The sequence below is a fragment of the Gymnodraco acuticeps genome, unplaced genomic scaffold, assembly GCF_902827175.1.
Source record: "Gymnodraco acuticeps unplaced genomic scaffold, fGymAcu1.1, whole genome shotgun sequence".
Classification (NCBI taxonomy): domain Eukaryota; kingdom Metazoa; phylum Chordata; class Actinopteri; order Perciformes; family Bathydraconidae; genus Gymnodraco; species Gymnodraco acuticeps.
Genome location: NW_022990271.1, coordinates 5,378,112 through 5,394,670, shown reverse-complemented (window position 1 = coordinate 5,394,670; position 16,559 = coordinate 5,378,112). Strand labels below are relative to the sequence as shown.

General features: G+C 41.3%; 1 protein-coding gene across 1 annotated transcript in view; it reads left to right on the top strand.

Moving 5' to 3' along the window:
• LOC117549356 (zinc finger protein 609-like) overlaps positions 1-14,105 on the top strand; it is a 101,894-nt gene extending 87,789 nt beyond the window's left edge. Inside the window, 7 exon segments of the mRNA XM_034221202.1 lie at positions 3,125-3,212; positions 5,106-7,261; positions 7,264-7,535; positions 7,648-8,017; positions 9,017-9,391; positions 9,632-9,710; positions 10,930-14,105. Of these exon segments, the coding sequence (XP_034077093.1) occupies positions 3,125-3,212; positions 5,106-7,261; positions 7,264-7,535; positions 7,648-8,017; positions 9,017-9,391; positions 9,632-9,705 (3,335 nt within the window). The 3' untranslated portion in view covers positions 9,706-9,710; positions 10,930-14,105.
• The last annotated feature ends 2,454 nt before the right edge of the window (positions 14,106-16,559 follow it).

Sequence of the window (16,559 nt, the reverse complement as noted above, 5' to 3'; positions counted from 1 at the left end):
AATCATTTTCACTCCTGCCATGGTTGACGAATAGGACAGGATAACTCAGTGAAAGCTTTCAGAAGTATACATTTAGATTGCCTACTTATTACAAATCATTCAAACGTGAAGTGTTGCCACCATTTCTTGTTTGTAGTTTTTAGCACCATTTCCATTTGGTTTAAGATGCATCAACCTTTCTTTAAATATCCTTGATATGTCCCTGATAACATTTGAGAAACTAGTTTATTAGCATTCACACTGAGTGATCTGAGGCGACCCAGAAGCCAAGGCCCGCTCTGACAGGATTACAGAGCTGCTTGGCTTCAACACGGGAGGGTGGCCAGAAGGACCCCCCTCTTAGGAAAATACTCATTCACAGTCCACAAAAAGGCTTGTATAGGATTCAGACCTTGAAGCAAAGAAATGGATTAATTGAAAATTGAGCAATAGGTCTTTCTGTAGCCTATGTGTTAGTGATGGTGGATGTGTATGTCCATGGCTGCCATATTCATTTGTACATTTAATTACACATTTATCCAAATATAGTAGAGACATGTTATAGGGTTACTTTCTAATGATTAACGTATTGACTCACCTATTGCCACTGATAGCACTTGAACAGTTTATTAAGAATGTAAATGCTCAGTCAGATTGACGCCCATTTGATTATTGCACTAATTCATATTTCACGTTTATAAAGCCCTAGTTTTTGCTACACTGAGGTCTGCTCTTCAGCGGCAGTCACCTGGGAGTTGTAGTAGAGGGAAATACAGGGGACTTCTCAAGGAGAACTCAATACATAGAATGATGTTCCCACAGGGCAGTGATCCCTATCCAACAGCCAAATACATCACGCAATTTCTTAAGAACAGGATTGTGAAATCTTTGATATACGAGACAAGCGTCAGACCTGTTTAAGAAAACCTTTGCATTGGATTGAAGATAGTTTCGGAGATAATCAGCATTCAGTTGACGTAAATCTGTGGGAAGAATTACCGAAAATCATAGAAATCTTGATGTGTCAAGCTATACATTCTTTAAAATGACCAACAGCTAGTATCAGTCATCATTTGTTCAAATACCAACTTTGATTACTGTATTTCAAGTACTTTTTTTTTTTATATTTACAAATTAATTTCATTTATTGAGGCTATAATATTATCACAAACTCATTCAAAAAATACTATGTATATTTAAAGAAATGTAATGTTATAATTAAGCGTTTTTAAATGACTGCTTCTCTCCAAAGGTCAAACAATGGTAGGGGTTTAAATGTTTTCATTCTCAAGACTTTCAAATTGTTGAACTATTCAATTAAAACACTTAAATTGGTACCGGCAACAATTCATGCTCCTCCATTGTCAGCGCTAATGTTCGTTTTAAATCGTTACAGACAACTCGTGGTATAATTTCTAAACCCTCTCGCATGAGAAAGAAAGGCAGACTATATCCTGCACATCATGAAAGACTACTCATTCATTTGCCCTGCCTTGATTTACATCCTGCCACAACCAGCTGCCAGAGCCATTTTGTCTTGGAGTGTTCGAAGAGCTTAGGGGGGCGGTCTGTTGAAGGCGTTTAAGAAATGGTCTGTGTTTTTTTAATGTGACATAAATCTGAACTTGAGAACCTCTCCTGAACGATATTTGCAGTTGGATCTAGCCTCGACCATGTTTTCAGGCCATAGAGTGAAGGAAGAGACTTGTGGCCAAGTGTCAGCAGGTTCCTGTAAACATATATAAATGCCTTATACACTCGCCGCTTTATGCCAGAGGCAGCAAGAGAAAAATGAGGTCTGAACTGTGACTTGTGTATGGGAGGGGAAAAAACATTGTAAGCCAGGGATGGTTATGCCATTGAAAAGAGGAAGTGAAGGTGAAGGAGAGATGGAAAATGGGGTGAGCAAGAGGTTTCCTAAGCTAATAAAATGCTCCGAGGGCGGAAGCTGCCAGCCAGCATTCCTGTGCCATTAGATAAGTTAGCTCACTGCAGCCTCCAGTTTCTCTGCAGTGCTGAAGTGGCATGCTGAGGTCACCACTGGGGAGTGGGGGGGATGGTGGGAGCAATACAATGTTTTTGTGCTCGGCCGTTGCGCCTAATCCTCTGAAGTTGCTTTGGTTGATGAATTACTTTTGAATGGACGTGCGAAAACTAGAAATTAGCACCAATCGTCCTCCACTCTGCCGACTTTGTGCAATAACATGAATTATTTTTAACTGACGTTTAATGTGTAAAAAATGTAAAAGAAGGGTTTAAGATTAGTGCTTCTGTACTTTTCATTTCTTTACTACAAATGGCAAACTGCCTTCAGATGAACAGTATTTGGTGTCTTAAGAGAAACAAACTGAGAGTTGTGATCTTTTGAACTAATTTTAGATTTCAAATAAGAGGTCAGGTTTCACACTTGGCGCGGGTTGGGGTGTGTAACTCTCACGAGTGCACCCACATTCACACTAGCCAAATGGCAACACAGAAGCTTCAAAGTGTGACAGATTGCACCAATACCAGTGAAGTCAAGGGTCTTGTATTGCACACTCAGTTACATTCTGTCAAACTGAACAGTTCACGTTGAACCGGTTTAACCCAGGAGCTTGTTTGTGTGTTTATTTGTTTGTAAGAAGCTGTTTTAGTAGATTCAACTTCTCCCCAAGGTAGTACATTTCTCAGCTGGAAAGGGAGATATAGTAGAGGAATGGAAAAAAAGTATTTGCCTCCAAGTAATTCTCCTTCAGGGAAATCTCTCGCGCTGTGAGATGGCTTATTTTAAATGGAAAGGATGTTCAGTGAATATTCCCCAGTTACCTTAGTGTGATCGCTCTTAGTGGGACCTTCTGCCAGTATCTTATAAAGGTTTACTATACTGACTGCAGTGGAGTCTATTCTAAGTCATTTCGACGATATCAGTCAGTCTTGCCCCTACGGCTTTACTGTGTAAAGCAGTTTAAAAAACGATCTTTGACTTGTGTAACTGTCTTGCATGTGACACCCTTTAGCAAAGATCAACACATTAATGCAGCAGCCAGGATTCTCTTTTTGCTCACATATTAAAGACAGTCACATTATGCATCTCAACGTGAAACATTCGGTGTTGTGTGTTTTCCATAATTGTCATTGTTAACACTTCTTTCTCCTTGTCTCACAGGCATGCTGGTGGTCAATGTTACCTGGAGGAATAAGACATATGTGGGCACTCTGTTGGACTGCACACGGCATGACTGGGCACCCCCCAGGTAAGAAGCATTTCCATGTCTGGTTTCTGTTTTAACTGGAGAAAACAGTGTGTATTTAAATAGTAAATACATTTGAACTGCATTTCTATGAATAGGGCTTCATTTGTTTGGAGTTGTTAAAATGGAAGCTACACACACACACTGATTCAGCATTGTATCTGCACTTTACAAAGAATTTACAGTCACAGATGTTAGTTGTAAATGTCAAGGAAAAAAGTCATGGTTTCCATGAATCATTGATGCAGTCTCTCTAGCCAAGCTGTACTTGGTCTCTTAACCTTTTCATATTCTCTGTGATATGAATCTGCTGGAGTAGCATCAGCTCAAGGATATACGGCTTAATGCACAAACTTGCTTGTGTACAGCTGGACCTCGCAAGTACATGTTAGCCTTTATCTGAAGTCTGTGGAATCAGGATTCATTGGCAACCGGCTGACGTCCCAGGAGGAAGTAGTGGAAATAGAAAGCTACTCTAACAAGCCAGATTGCAGAATCCAATTATTGGACTAATAGCTTTTCCTTGACGCTGTAAAACATTCTCTTTCTAAGGCTGCATTTTTTTTTGGATCAGTGTTATGTAGGCGGTACCTTAAGGTATTTGTCATTTCTGGGTATTCGCTATTGTTATGCAAAATAAACGGGTTGTGTGAAATACATTGCCAAACACTTGCTTTGATTTAGAGAACCTGTACATGATCTAAATGTAAATATTCTATATTTACATTTATCTATATTTTAAATGCATGGTTAAGTGCAGGAAAAAAGAAAATCAAGATTAAAGCGCACTAATGGAAAACAAGATGAGGCTGTACCACACTAATGTATCACTGTATATCACAATAATGTTCAGTAAGTGAGGTTTGCTGGGCTGTATTTGCACTGAGATAGTCTTATAATTTGTAGCACAACTACATTAGGGACACACCATGAATAATTCAGAAGGCTTTCAGTGGACTGAATATAAACTTGGGCTTATAATGAGTCAAAATTATTCTACCTCTGCCAGACTACGGATGTATTCACATTCCCTGCTGGGGTTGAAATTGTTAGAAGAGACTTGTAGAGGAAGCTGTGAGTCATTCCAGCCCAGTGCCTCTCGTTGTCACAGATTGCTAACCTTCACTGCTGTGCAAAAAATATAATTACATTACTGTTATGGAGAGATAATGCCAAACTGCTATTTTAAGAATTGTAATGACTTTGTTTTGATAACAAAGCAGCTAGAATGTTTACTGATGTCTTTTCAAATTATGTTTACATGCTTTTGAGTTGTCATGTGGCTTTGTTTAATGTGCATACCCACTCAGTGCACACAATACCAGATTGGTATTTTATCAGAGAAAAGGGAAAGAACAAAGGTTTACATATTTTTGTTATCATTGCGGTTTTGTCTGTTTTTGCCAAAAAGGACTTTAATCCCCAAGTATTGTCTTTATTGGTATTACTATCATCATTTCGGTTTCCTACATTTCCTATGAGACAATGTGTAATTGCAGCATATAAAATGAACAACCAATAAAGTAAATAGCAGTTGAAGCCTGTTTCCAAGGGGAAATAAAGACTAACATCCTGATAAATAAAAAAGACTAAAGGAAGGCAAAGCATAGAAGCCTACATTCTTGAATTTGAACATATGTTTTGAATAGACTGAACAATTATGTCTTCAATTAGGTATGTTTAAGGGCCTTTAGAGAGAATAATAGTTGCCAAAAAAAAGCCACACCTGGACTTTCCATGTACAAATGTATTCAACAAAGAATCCCTTTACATGACATTGTAATTTAAGAATAATTGCGTGGTCAGATTTATAATCTCAGAACCTGAGTTTTATTGAAAACAACCATTGATACTGTGAGGTCACTGATTCTTATACGTGATTTCTCTACTATGCAGGTTTTGTGAATCCCCTTCAAGCGATCTAGAGATGAGGAATGGCCGTGGTCGGGGTAAGCGAATGAGACCGAATAGCAACACCCCTATCAACGAGAACAGCAACTCTTCTGACAACAAGGGCACCACCAACAACAAGACGCGTGCTGCTTCCAACAGCAAGGGCCGCAGGGGCAGCCAGACGCCATCAGAGCGCCGCACACCCCCTAACAGCAACACAGAGGACATCAAGGCCAGTCCTTCCTCAACTGGTAAACGTAAGACCAAACCGGCCTCGGACATGGAACCCAATTCCAGCTCAGAGGACACCAAAGGCAACAAACGTATGCGGACCAACTCCAACAGTGGAGGAGTGGGTCCCACAGGACTCCCTATTCCTTCTATTAAGACTGAGCCACTTCCACCTCCCCTCGATCGCAGTTGCCCCTCTCCAGTTCTAATTGATTGCCCACACCCTAACTGCAACAAGAAGTACAAGCACATCAATGGTCTCAAGTACCACCAAGCCCGTGCCCATAATGATGATGACATAAAGTTGGAAATAGATGGAGACAGTGAGTATGGAGAAGACTCGACTCTCCATCCTGAGCCAGGGAACTGTAATGGAGCATCCATCTCGCAGAAAGGATGCTTGTCTCCGGCACGTTCAGTAACTCCTAAAGGCAGGAACTTTGATGCTCAAAGTCCTTCCCCATCTCCGGGCAAGTTTGGTTCAAAGCAGAATAAAAAGAAAATGGCTGAGACAGATCCAGAAACAGGAGGTGTCCCAATGGACGGCTGTGAAGATGGGCCATGCCTCACTGATGAGGCCAGTAACGATGGTATAGATGATAAGAAGTCTAAAAAGGCTGGCACAAAAGCTGATAAACTGGCTCAGAAAAACATGAAGTCACCACGGCCTGTTGGCCCTGGCGCGACAGCACCGCAGCAGATGTACCCCTTTCCTCCTGGAAACCCAAATTCTTCCCCGGTGCTTACCCCAATGATACAAGGGGTTCCTAAGAGTCCCCAAATGAAAGGGACACAGCCTAAACCTGCTGTCATTGGAGATCCTGCCTCAAGTAGCTCCAAAGACAAGAAAAAGAAAAAGAAAAAGGATGGCGCGAAGGAGCCTGACAGTCCCAAGCCTCCTGGAAAGGGAGGTAAGCTAGAGGAAGGAAAGCTTCAATACACTGATGCCTCTGAACTAGGAATTAAGGGGGAAGGACTGCTCAATGGTTCCTCAGATCTTCATCAGAGTCGCTTGGCCAGTATTAAGGCTGAGGCTGATAAAATTTACAGTTTTTCTGACAATGCCCCCAGCCCATCAATTGGTGTAGCCAGTCGGATAGATGGCAGTGGGATGCCACAGCCTCTCACGCCAATAAACCCTGGGAGCCAGAATGGTGCCGACAACTCTTCAGTCAAAACTAATAGCCCAGCCTATTCAGACATTTCAGATGCTGGTGAGGATGGTGAGGGGAAACTCGAAGGTGTCAAAGTTAGGACAGAGGAACAAGCTGTCAGGGAAAGTGTCAAAAAAGCACTTTTTCCAAACCCGGCGCCCAGCAAAGAGTCCCCATACTATCCCGGGTACGACGCGTACTACTCACCCAATTACGTTAACCCCAGTCCCGGTGCGCCCAATCCAGGTACACCAGCAGCTGAAGGTCAGATTAAGATCAAAAGGGAAGAGGACCAGGAGCAAGGTGAGGTAAAAGTCAAAGTTGAGGTTCATGAAGACCACAAAACTGACAGTGTCTCTGGCCAGCCGCAACAACAGCAGCAACAACAACAACTGCAGCAGCAGGAACAGCAGCAGCAGCGACAACAACAACAGCAGCAACAGCAGCAGCAGCAGCAGCAACAGCAGCAACAACAACAACAGCAGCAGCAGCAGCAACAGCAACAGCAGCAACAACAACAACAACAGCAGCCCTCAGTCATCCAACAGCGATCTAACATGTACATGCAACCTCTTTACTACAACCAGTATGCGTATGTCCCCCCATATGCATACCACCCTGATCAAGCCTACCATAACCACTTGATGAACACCAACCCAGCATACCGGCAACAGTACGATGAGCGGCAGCGACAAATGGCTGAACAGCATCGTGCCGAGAAGAAGTCCGACATAGCCATAAAGGAACGGGAAGCCTCCATGAAGGAGGAGTGGAAACAAAGAGCCCGATGCCGCCAAGCCTTTCAAAAGCCCCAAGTCAGCCAGACCTTGGAAAGACGTCACAGCCCTCGAGCAAATCCAGGGACTCGCCCTCTGACCCCTCCTCTAAATCCCTGGGGAGCATAAAGACAGAGGACCCAAAGTCCCAGCAAGCTGAGGGGCTAAAGATGAAGCTGTCTGAGGGAGGACCCCATGGAAAGGAAGACTCCAAGCCAACACTGGAGCACAGAGGTCAGGCAGGGACGGAGCAGGCCATGTGGTACAGACAGGTAAACAACAATCTATGACATCAGTGTTAGAATCTATGTTTGTACATCTGATATTCTAGTTGTATTTCAATATGTAGATTCAGAATGTGTGCTGACTTGTACCGTCTTTCAGCAGTACCCCGAGGGCCAGAAACCCCAATCAGAAGACGAACACCAGCAACAGCAACCTCGATGGAAAGATGAAAGGGACAGAGAACGGGAACGTGACCGCAAAGTAAAGGATGAAAGACCCAGGCCCAAGGACAGTCAAAGTGGGCCCAAGGAGGAAGGCAAAGAGGGCAGTGATCCTAGAGTCCCTTCTGAGGACCACCGGGCCATGAACAAAGACTCTCGTTCTAATCCCCACATGCAGTTCTCATCACCACTAGCACAGCACCAGGGCTACATGCCCTACATGCACGGTTACCCCTATGGACAAGGCTATGACCCCAACCACCCTGGATACAGGGGCATGCCCTCGGTCATGATGCAGAATTACCCAGGTATGACATAAGATTAACTCCTAATATTAGGGAGTAAAATAAAAACTCCTAGTGAAAATAATGTTCAGTATGCAGTTCTATTGCTTTGGATAGCGAGTCTATTCGTTTTACTGTACAGTTATGAAAAGGCAACCAAGTCAACATGGTTTTAAATAATTGAAGGTGTGTTGTTTTTAGCTTGCATTACTTTTTGAAAACACGCTGGCTCTAAGGATTTGTTAGTGCAGCTTTACATTGTGCATCAAAGCTGTGTGTACCGGTCTAAGCAACTCCTCTGGTCAAGTATTTGTGATTTTATTCAGAAATAACTGAATTTGGAATTCGCAGCAATGTTTGTGTTGTTACCAGAAATTGCTGTTTTTTTTGTTGTGAAAATGTTAAAACAGCAGGAAATAATCGTGATTATTTGGCGGAGCTCAATGGAGGCAAAACACAGCGAGCTCCGGGAGAAGTGTGTATGAAAGTTAGATAAGTTGAGTCAATGAGGTTTTATGGTTCTAAATAGGAATATTATATGTGCAAGATTACAATCATTAGGGGGGAAATGCAGGCATTCATACTGGGGGGTAGTGCAAAGTATATTTCACACGTGTTCAAGAATTATGTAACCCTTTATTCACACTGTACTATTGATGGTTTACATTCAGAAATGTTCTGACCATAACAAATGTTTCTTCTGTAAGTGAAATTAAACTGCTATATTTTGTCATTGCAGTCGAACACATTGAAATACTTCCAGTGTCTTCTTAATTTTCTAAATTGTGAAAATATGTGTAGAGAAAATAAGCTCGAATTGGAAACTGGAAATAACTCGATAAAGGTGGACAATGTGACAATTTTGTCTAGAAGTCAAAATGGTCTGGTTAGTGACCTGAAATCAATTGTGTTGACTGTTCAACTCGATTGATGTGAGCATGAATGAATAGCAATCAATCATCAATAGTCACATCTGATTCCACATCAACCTAATTCTAATCAATCTTTTTTGATTACTCTCAGGTTCGTACCTTCCTGGAGGCTACCCGTTTTCTCCATATGGCAGTAAAATGGCTGGAGCTGAGGAAGGCGGCGACAAATCTCGTGCTAGCCCAACAGTCACCAAAACGGCCGTGGACTCCAAAGCCCTGGATATCCTGCATCAGCACGCCAGCCAATACAAGAGCAAATCCCCCACAGTCGGTGACAAGCCGCCCCATGAGAGGGAGCGGGAGCAGGACCGAGGCGCCGGAGGAGAGAGAGATCGGGAAAGGGAGCGCGAGAGGGAAAGAGACGTAGACCGACCCCGCTCCTCGCCCTCCCAGCGCATCATGCCCTCCCACCACCACCTGGGGTACCCCCTACTCTCGGGGCAATACGACCTATCATACGCCACAGGTGAGTCATTCAGCTCAATGTTTGAGAGTGGATTCACTACATTAAATGTTATTCTTAAGGTACCATATATGCAGAGTAGATTTATGCCATCTAATTAAATACAAAAGGCCCACAGTCCAGAATATTGAGTGAAAGTATGTGCTGACTGTTTAATTAAAGCAGATGACCAAGCAGCAATCTAAATTCACAACCTAAATAGGACAAATCACTGATAGCCATACATTTTCCGATTCACTGTAGGTCTCTCCTCAGCAGCTATTGTTGCCAGCCAACAAGCAGCAACCCCCTCTCTCTACCCACCCCCACGGAGGTGAGAACGGTAAGACCCCATTAGTTAGAGAGCGGGCAAAATACTGATTGTGAAACAAACACAAGGCTATGTATACACAGCTGAGAGCAGTGTTTGCAGACAAGACAAATGCAGGTGGAAGACATCTTGCTTCTCTATAGTTAAAAATATTAAGGCTACGAGTACTAGCACTGAAGATAAAGCAGTTTATTTCTTTGTCCTTGGTGTATGTTATTTGAAGTTAAAAGAGCTCCCTGCTCACAGGCAGCAACTTGTAAGAAAAAACAAATCATGGCCAAACAAAACCATCAGCACTGCTACAATCTTGTACAATATGCAGTGCAGCATTTAGCTCCATGGCTCATCCATCCTAAGTAGGTCCTCTGAGGACAAGTGGATCATAGTGTTGATAATAGAGACGTGCAATGAGCCCGCCAACACGTCAAACCAGAGCAGCCTGCACCGCCATCTAGTGGCAGCGCTTTCAAATGACACTCGATAAATTATAAATGAATGGTGTTGATTCAACCTTTAGTCAATTTGAGGAAGACATTTGTGGTTATGTTAAACTGTTTTGAAATGAAGGCGATGGAGGTGTTTCTATTGTTAAAGTAACACTTCTTCAAAAATATTTGGAGCAAAATGTGAACATTATAACCTTCATGAAAGTGCAATTCATAGCAGGGCTGTAAAAGACTGGTAGATTTACATAACAATATGGCTTTTGAGTGTAGGCTGCATGTAAACACTAATAACACACCTTTACCGGTGGAAGGAATATTCCCATTTTAAGTCCTTTATTTAGAAGTAACACAAAACGATATTGCGTAAAAAAGTTCTTTAGGTATCAACAATAACTAGTCAGAACCGGCCCTTTGAGAGCACTACGTTATTGTATGTATAATATTGCACTACTATTATTTAGGCATAAATGTGTAAACACTGTTTACTAGTTGTAGTTTATTTTAAATACAGTTGAGTGTATAAGAAAAGCAATGTATTTTTTAACATAATCATATATTTTGTTCATAAAGTCTTAATATACCAAGTTACTAGTAAATATGGGTCCTCAAATAATTAAGTGAAAGAACACAAGTTCCCTCTAAAATGAAGTAAACTGTAATGTACGTAAGCATTGTAGTGTATACAGCTTAAGTTAAACTGTACATGCTGCTTTTTGTTTCTGTATTTGATGTGGATGTTGTGACGTGACCTGGTGTAATACGTTCTTCCTCTGTTTGCTCCACAGGGAAACCTGACCGTCACACCTCGACCCTGCAAAGATTCATGTGACTGGCTCACATGAGGAGAGAGTCCCCCGCTGTTCCCTCTTAGACATCAGTTGAATGGTGTTTCTATCTATATCTTTTAGTTCTTCTGCCCTGAGGATATGCAGATTGTCGGGTTTTTTTTTTTTATGTCCTCCCCTCGTGAACAACCCCAATTTTTTCCAAACCTTGGACTAAAACAAGACTGATAAAAAAACCCAGGTTCAAAGCCATCACTCTGCCTCAACACGCAGAGGAAACACCGACCCTGACCGCTGATTATCTAGTCTTTGCACTGTCAACAAATACAATGCAACAAGAGACTATTGGACTGCCAGACAGCTCTTTTTTTCTTTCTTTGACTGTAGCGTTTTCGGTCGCACGCAGAAAGAAACTGGCAGGGGATTTATGACGAGATGGGTGGCTGATGGGAAAAGGGGAGTCAAACTAAATTAAAAGACTGAAAAGAAAAAGTGAATCATATTGAAATGAATCACCTCTCTGTCTCTGGCTTATTGTATGCCGTGAAACAACAGTATATCCTTAACTTGACAAATGTTCGGCTATATTTCGTGGGCGAGAGGGAATATGGCAACAGCTGCTTTCTTCAGAGACTTGAGAGCCTAAGAATTTCATTTCATTTTCCCATCAACATTGTCGATTCCCATCCTCTTTGAAGCCTCAGTTCTTGTTTCAGGGACGATGTCGTCATGTTTTTGCGAAGGGACCGCACACACCTCAATGGAGAATAAACACTATTCATGTTTTCTTTTCTGGGTAATGCTTCACTTCTACTCCATATCATTGTGTTCATCCTTGAATGTGTCTGATGCTGGTATGAGTCCTGTTATTCCTTATAATGAAAAGGTCACATCTGTTGTTTTGCTCAAACAGTGAAGCCATATTAGCAAGTGAAGAATTCACGGGGCGTTATCGTCACTGCACCTGGCCACTTGTTGGGGTTTAAACTGTACGATTGTGCTTCATTTAGCTTGTCACGTTTTGATTGTTCTCAAAAAAGAAAAAATGTGAAATTTCACTCAACTCATGTATTTTTCTGCTGTAATATAGACTTAAAGCCTACTTTGATGTGCATTAATGTTTATATTTATCCCAGCACCCAACTGTTGTTCAATAGCCTCCAGCCTTCACAGCACACCATGTGCTCAGAGCATCGTTTCTGAGATGTCTCAGCTTTGGTAGTCATGCTGCCCTTTTACGTTTTTATTCACTTTCTAGTATTTCAACACATCACAAGCTTGGTTCACACCCTCATCCCAACATGCAGCCTGCAGTCAGACTGGATCCAGACCTGAGTCACTGTCCACATCTCAGATATGTTAAAGCGATTCTATAGCAACTCAAACCGACAGACTTTGTGTCCACCAGTCTAATTTCCAGGCTGTTGTTCACTGTCAAAAGGGCGCAAATATCTCCTGGTGCTTCTCTTGCTCGTGTGGCTTCACTGTAACACTTTGACTTCAGACAGTTAGCATGGGTTACTTACTAGAGACTAGCTTTGTATTACCTGGGCTGATGAGTCTGATACCTCAGACAAACAGCTTCTGCTTGTGCTGTTAGGTCATCATACTGGCACATTAAACACACGTGCATGAAAGGACTCCCAAAAACCCCTGTACCTGTTACATGAACCAATCCGATGCAGCCAACAGACTGTTAAAAAACTTGGAACAAAAACAAGCATGGTAAATACCAGTGAAATAGGGACCTTGGTCATGCATATAGGAGTGAAGAAGGAAGGCTCAAAGTTCAGCTGAGAGGAAGCACGTTGCTCTCAGCTTTCCTTCGGATCTGTAACTGGTGGCTCCCCTCGGTAAATTCACATGACATCTGCAGAAAGAGCAACAGTCAAAAAGGCCCGTTCTACCCGAGGACCCTCTTGGCTTTAAATTACAGTTCTCTTGTACCTCAGGGGTTGTAAGTGAAATTCAATCCAGATGCTATTTGCATTGATTTGAGAGGGCTTTTGTTTATGGGTGAGGGGGGGAAAAGCACATTTTTGGTTTTGAGCTGGATGTGCTGCTGTAGTGGTTTCATTCATAAATGGCAAATTGGCTCAGGATAGGGACTTGTTAGAGGTTTTATGCCACACCATGCTGTCGTGGGTCGTGAACAGTCTTTACGTTCCTGCTTTATGAGTGTAATATTGACCGTGTTGTCATTAAATATAATTTTATTGATTTGGGTTTCTACACTTTAAGGTTCCCTTTGTTGTAATTCTTTTTTTCTTTGAACACTGTATGTGATCAAGTCCACAAGCAGCCAGTTATTCCCACGTCTAACCCCCTCTGAAGTTGGATGGTCGTCGAGATCCTTCTGACCATTATGAAACTGCAGCAATTCATTTTGAGGTTCACGGACATTCCCACTCAATAAATTGCCAGTTTCTCATCCCAAGGAAATTTGCAAGATGGTTTATTTTTAGAATTTTTGCGCATTTCAAGAAGAATGGCTGATATGAAAAAGCTGAATGTGGTGGTGTATGACTTGTACTTAATCTGTAAGGGTGATCTAGGCAGCTGTGATGTTGTCATTAAAGTCTGTGGGTTTTAGTACCAGCAGACTGCATACAGTACATATAGTTTTATCAGACAATGGTTGTGACAAGTGCATTTGTCCTCTCTCTGAGAGTAGTAATGTTATCTCAGTAGTAAGCAAAGCCCAGTGAAATCATATATACTGAAGTGTATGAAAAGCCAGAAAAGTAATGTTTGCTATCAACATATTGGAAAGTGCTTGGCTCTTGTATTTTGCAGGACTGTATTTGTTTCATGGTGAAGAGTATATTTATTGGCCAGCAGTTGTCTCAATTGGTGCCTAGTTGAACATTCTTCTGTGAAAACACAGACACTTGCTCTTTTGTCCTTTTCCTGACCCACCTACTGTCACACAGCCCCCCCTCCCCCAGAGTGCCGGTTCTGGTGCTTGCAAGGATGTTTACAATGTCTCCATTTTCTTTCTGTGTGAGAAATTCAGAACTCTTCACCCTCACCTCCTTTCTCCCTCCCTTCAGGAGTTTGTGTAAAGTGTACATTACCATGGTTCTTTTTTATACAATACTCTGTAACTTGCCTTTGTAAATTTGGGCTGGAAAAAAATAAATCTTTTTATGAGACGATCTGTCCTGGGAACTGCTCAATTGCCTTGGCTCTGTGGATGCTGTGGAAATAAGATAATACTGTAACTACTGTTTGTCCGTGTTATCTCCCAAGTAATGTTTACTCTTGAAAATACAAGATCACAGGCACTAGGAACCAATAACTTATCTTTACAGAATACTTTATTTTACAATATAAGTATAAATAGATACTTATCTTTACTTAAATGTTTTAATTAAGGGTAACCCGTTTGCCACACAATCTGTTGACATGAGATGAAACTGCACTGAGTGTTCTGGCCACAGGAGAGCAGTGTCTAAAGGAGACACAGTAAGCCTCAGCTGCACTGTAGTTTCACTGCTGACCAGCTTGCTGTTCTAGAGCAGGATTGTTTCAACACAACATACATGACATTTCATTTAACTGCTGTTACTCCACCAAATGACTCTGCAGAATGATATGGGTGTCATCTGCTGCAAAGAAAAGCTTCTCTTCAATTTGCTTTCTTGTAAACAAACAAAAGCTGTATTTACATGTAGCTTTCCCACAAACAGTCAAAGTGTGTCCTTTCCAACAAACGTATCTAGTGCATTTCATTTTCCATAAAACTAACAAATCTTAGATTAGGGGTGTCCACACTTTTTTCAGGGCCACATACATAAAGATCTAAGAGGTCAGTTATATTGTCTCATAAGTGAAGTTATAAGTTAGCAAAATCAATCAATGTAGGCAAATTATTCTTAAACAGTTTTCTATAAAGTTTCATTTATTTTGTTACAAAATGTCTTGGCAGCTCATTCCTTATTAAAACGGAAGCTGTTGCTCTCCCCTCACAGCCCTGTGTAAAAGGTATACTTCAAGAGTCAGAATCAAGGCAAGGCAATTTTATTTATATAACACTTTTCAGCACGTGGCGATTCAAAGTGCTTTACAGATTAAAAGCAAAAGACATTTAAGAACAAATACAGCATAAATACATTATTAAAAAGGCATTTAAAAACACGCATAAAAAGCAAAGATAATGAAATAAAATAAATAAATAAACACAGCAGGTACAGAATACATGACTAAAAAGGCATACTGTAGTGTGAGTATGGGCAGCTCAATTAAAAGCAGCGGCAAAGAGGTGCGTTTTTAATATGGATTTAAAAATAGGAAGTGTTTCAGCGGACGTGCACGATTTGGGCAGTTTGTTCCAAATTGTTGGGGCATAATAACTAAAAGCTGCTTTTCCATGTTTAGTGGTTATTCTCGGAACAGAGAGCAGACCCGACCCAGAAGACCTGAGACTCCTGGATGCTTCATAGTGATGGAGTAGGTCGTCTATATACCTCGGTCCTAAGCCATTTAGTGATTTCAAAACTAGCAGTAGTATTTTAAAATCAATTCTTTGGCAGACTGGAAGCCAGTGTAATGATCTCAGAACCGGAGTGATGTGATCCACTTTTCTAGTGTCAGTGAGGACTCGAGCAGCAGCGTTCTGAATCAGCTGCAGCTTTCTGATAGATTTTTTAGTGAGCCCTGTGAATACACTATTGCAGTAGTCGAGTCTACTGAAGATAAAAGCATGGACAAGTTTTTCTAAATCCTGTTGCGACATTAGTTTTTTAATCCTTGATATATTCTTCAGGTGGTAGTATGCAGACCTAATAACTGTTGTAATGTGACTGTTAAAATGCAGGTCTGAGTCCATCACTACACCCAGATTTCTTGCTTTGTGAGTTACTTTGTAGTCTGCCGACTGAAGCTCTGTGATTACTTTTAATCGGTCCTTCAGAATCCCTTTATTAGTCCCAGAGGGGAAATGTACGTAGTTACAGCAGAAAAAAGAGCCACAGACAGCTTAATGTTACATAATGTTACATGCATTAAAAAGTACTAAGTTATGATATAATAAAAAATTAGTTACACAATTTACAAAATACACAACTTGTAACAGTTCTAAGGATTTAGCAGCCAGATATATATTACACAGTTATTAACGGCAAGAGTGTTATGCAAATAAGTTTGTTTTTTTATCAACTAAGATTTGTTAGGAAATGTTTTTTGACTTTAATTGACTGAATTTATTTGAAAATAGGACTTATTAACACGGGCATAACAACAACGAATACTGTGTAATATATGTTTATATATTTAAGAAGTGAAATGAAAGAAAAGCACAAGCTTCATGTGTGGGCCATATTCCATTATACTTTTAGAATTAGCTGTGGGCGAATAAAAAAGGGCCCGGGCCAGTTTGGACACCCCTGTCTTAGATAGTTATCATCTATGTTTACTAGCTTGCTGTTTCTGGTGTATTACAGCATAACTTAGTGTGTTTCCCCCACCTGTTGATCAGAGGGGCAGCGCACCGTAGCACTACAGGAGCACATCACTCTACAGAGAACCTTGAGTTTAATGCATGTGCGTACTTATGGTGCGTGCCATCAGAATTTATTCAACGTTTTTACATGTCTTTGAATCAATTGTCATGAAAAAATGCCAATAAT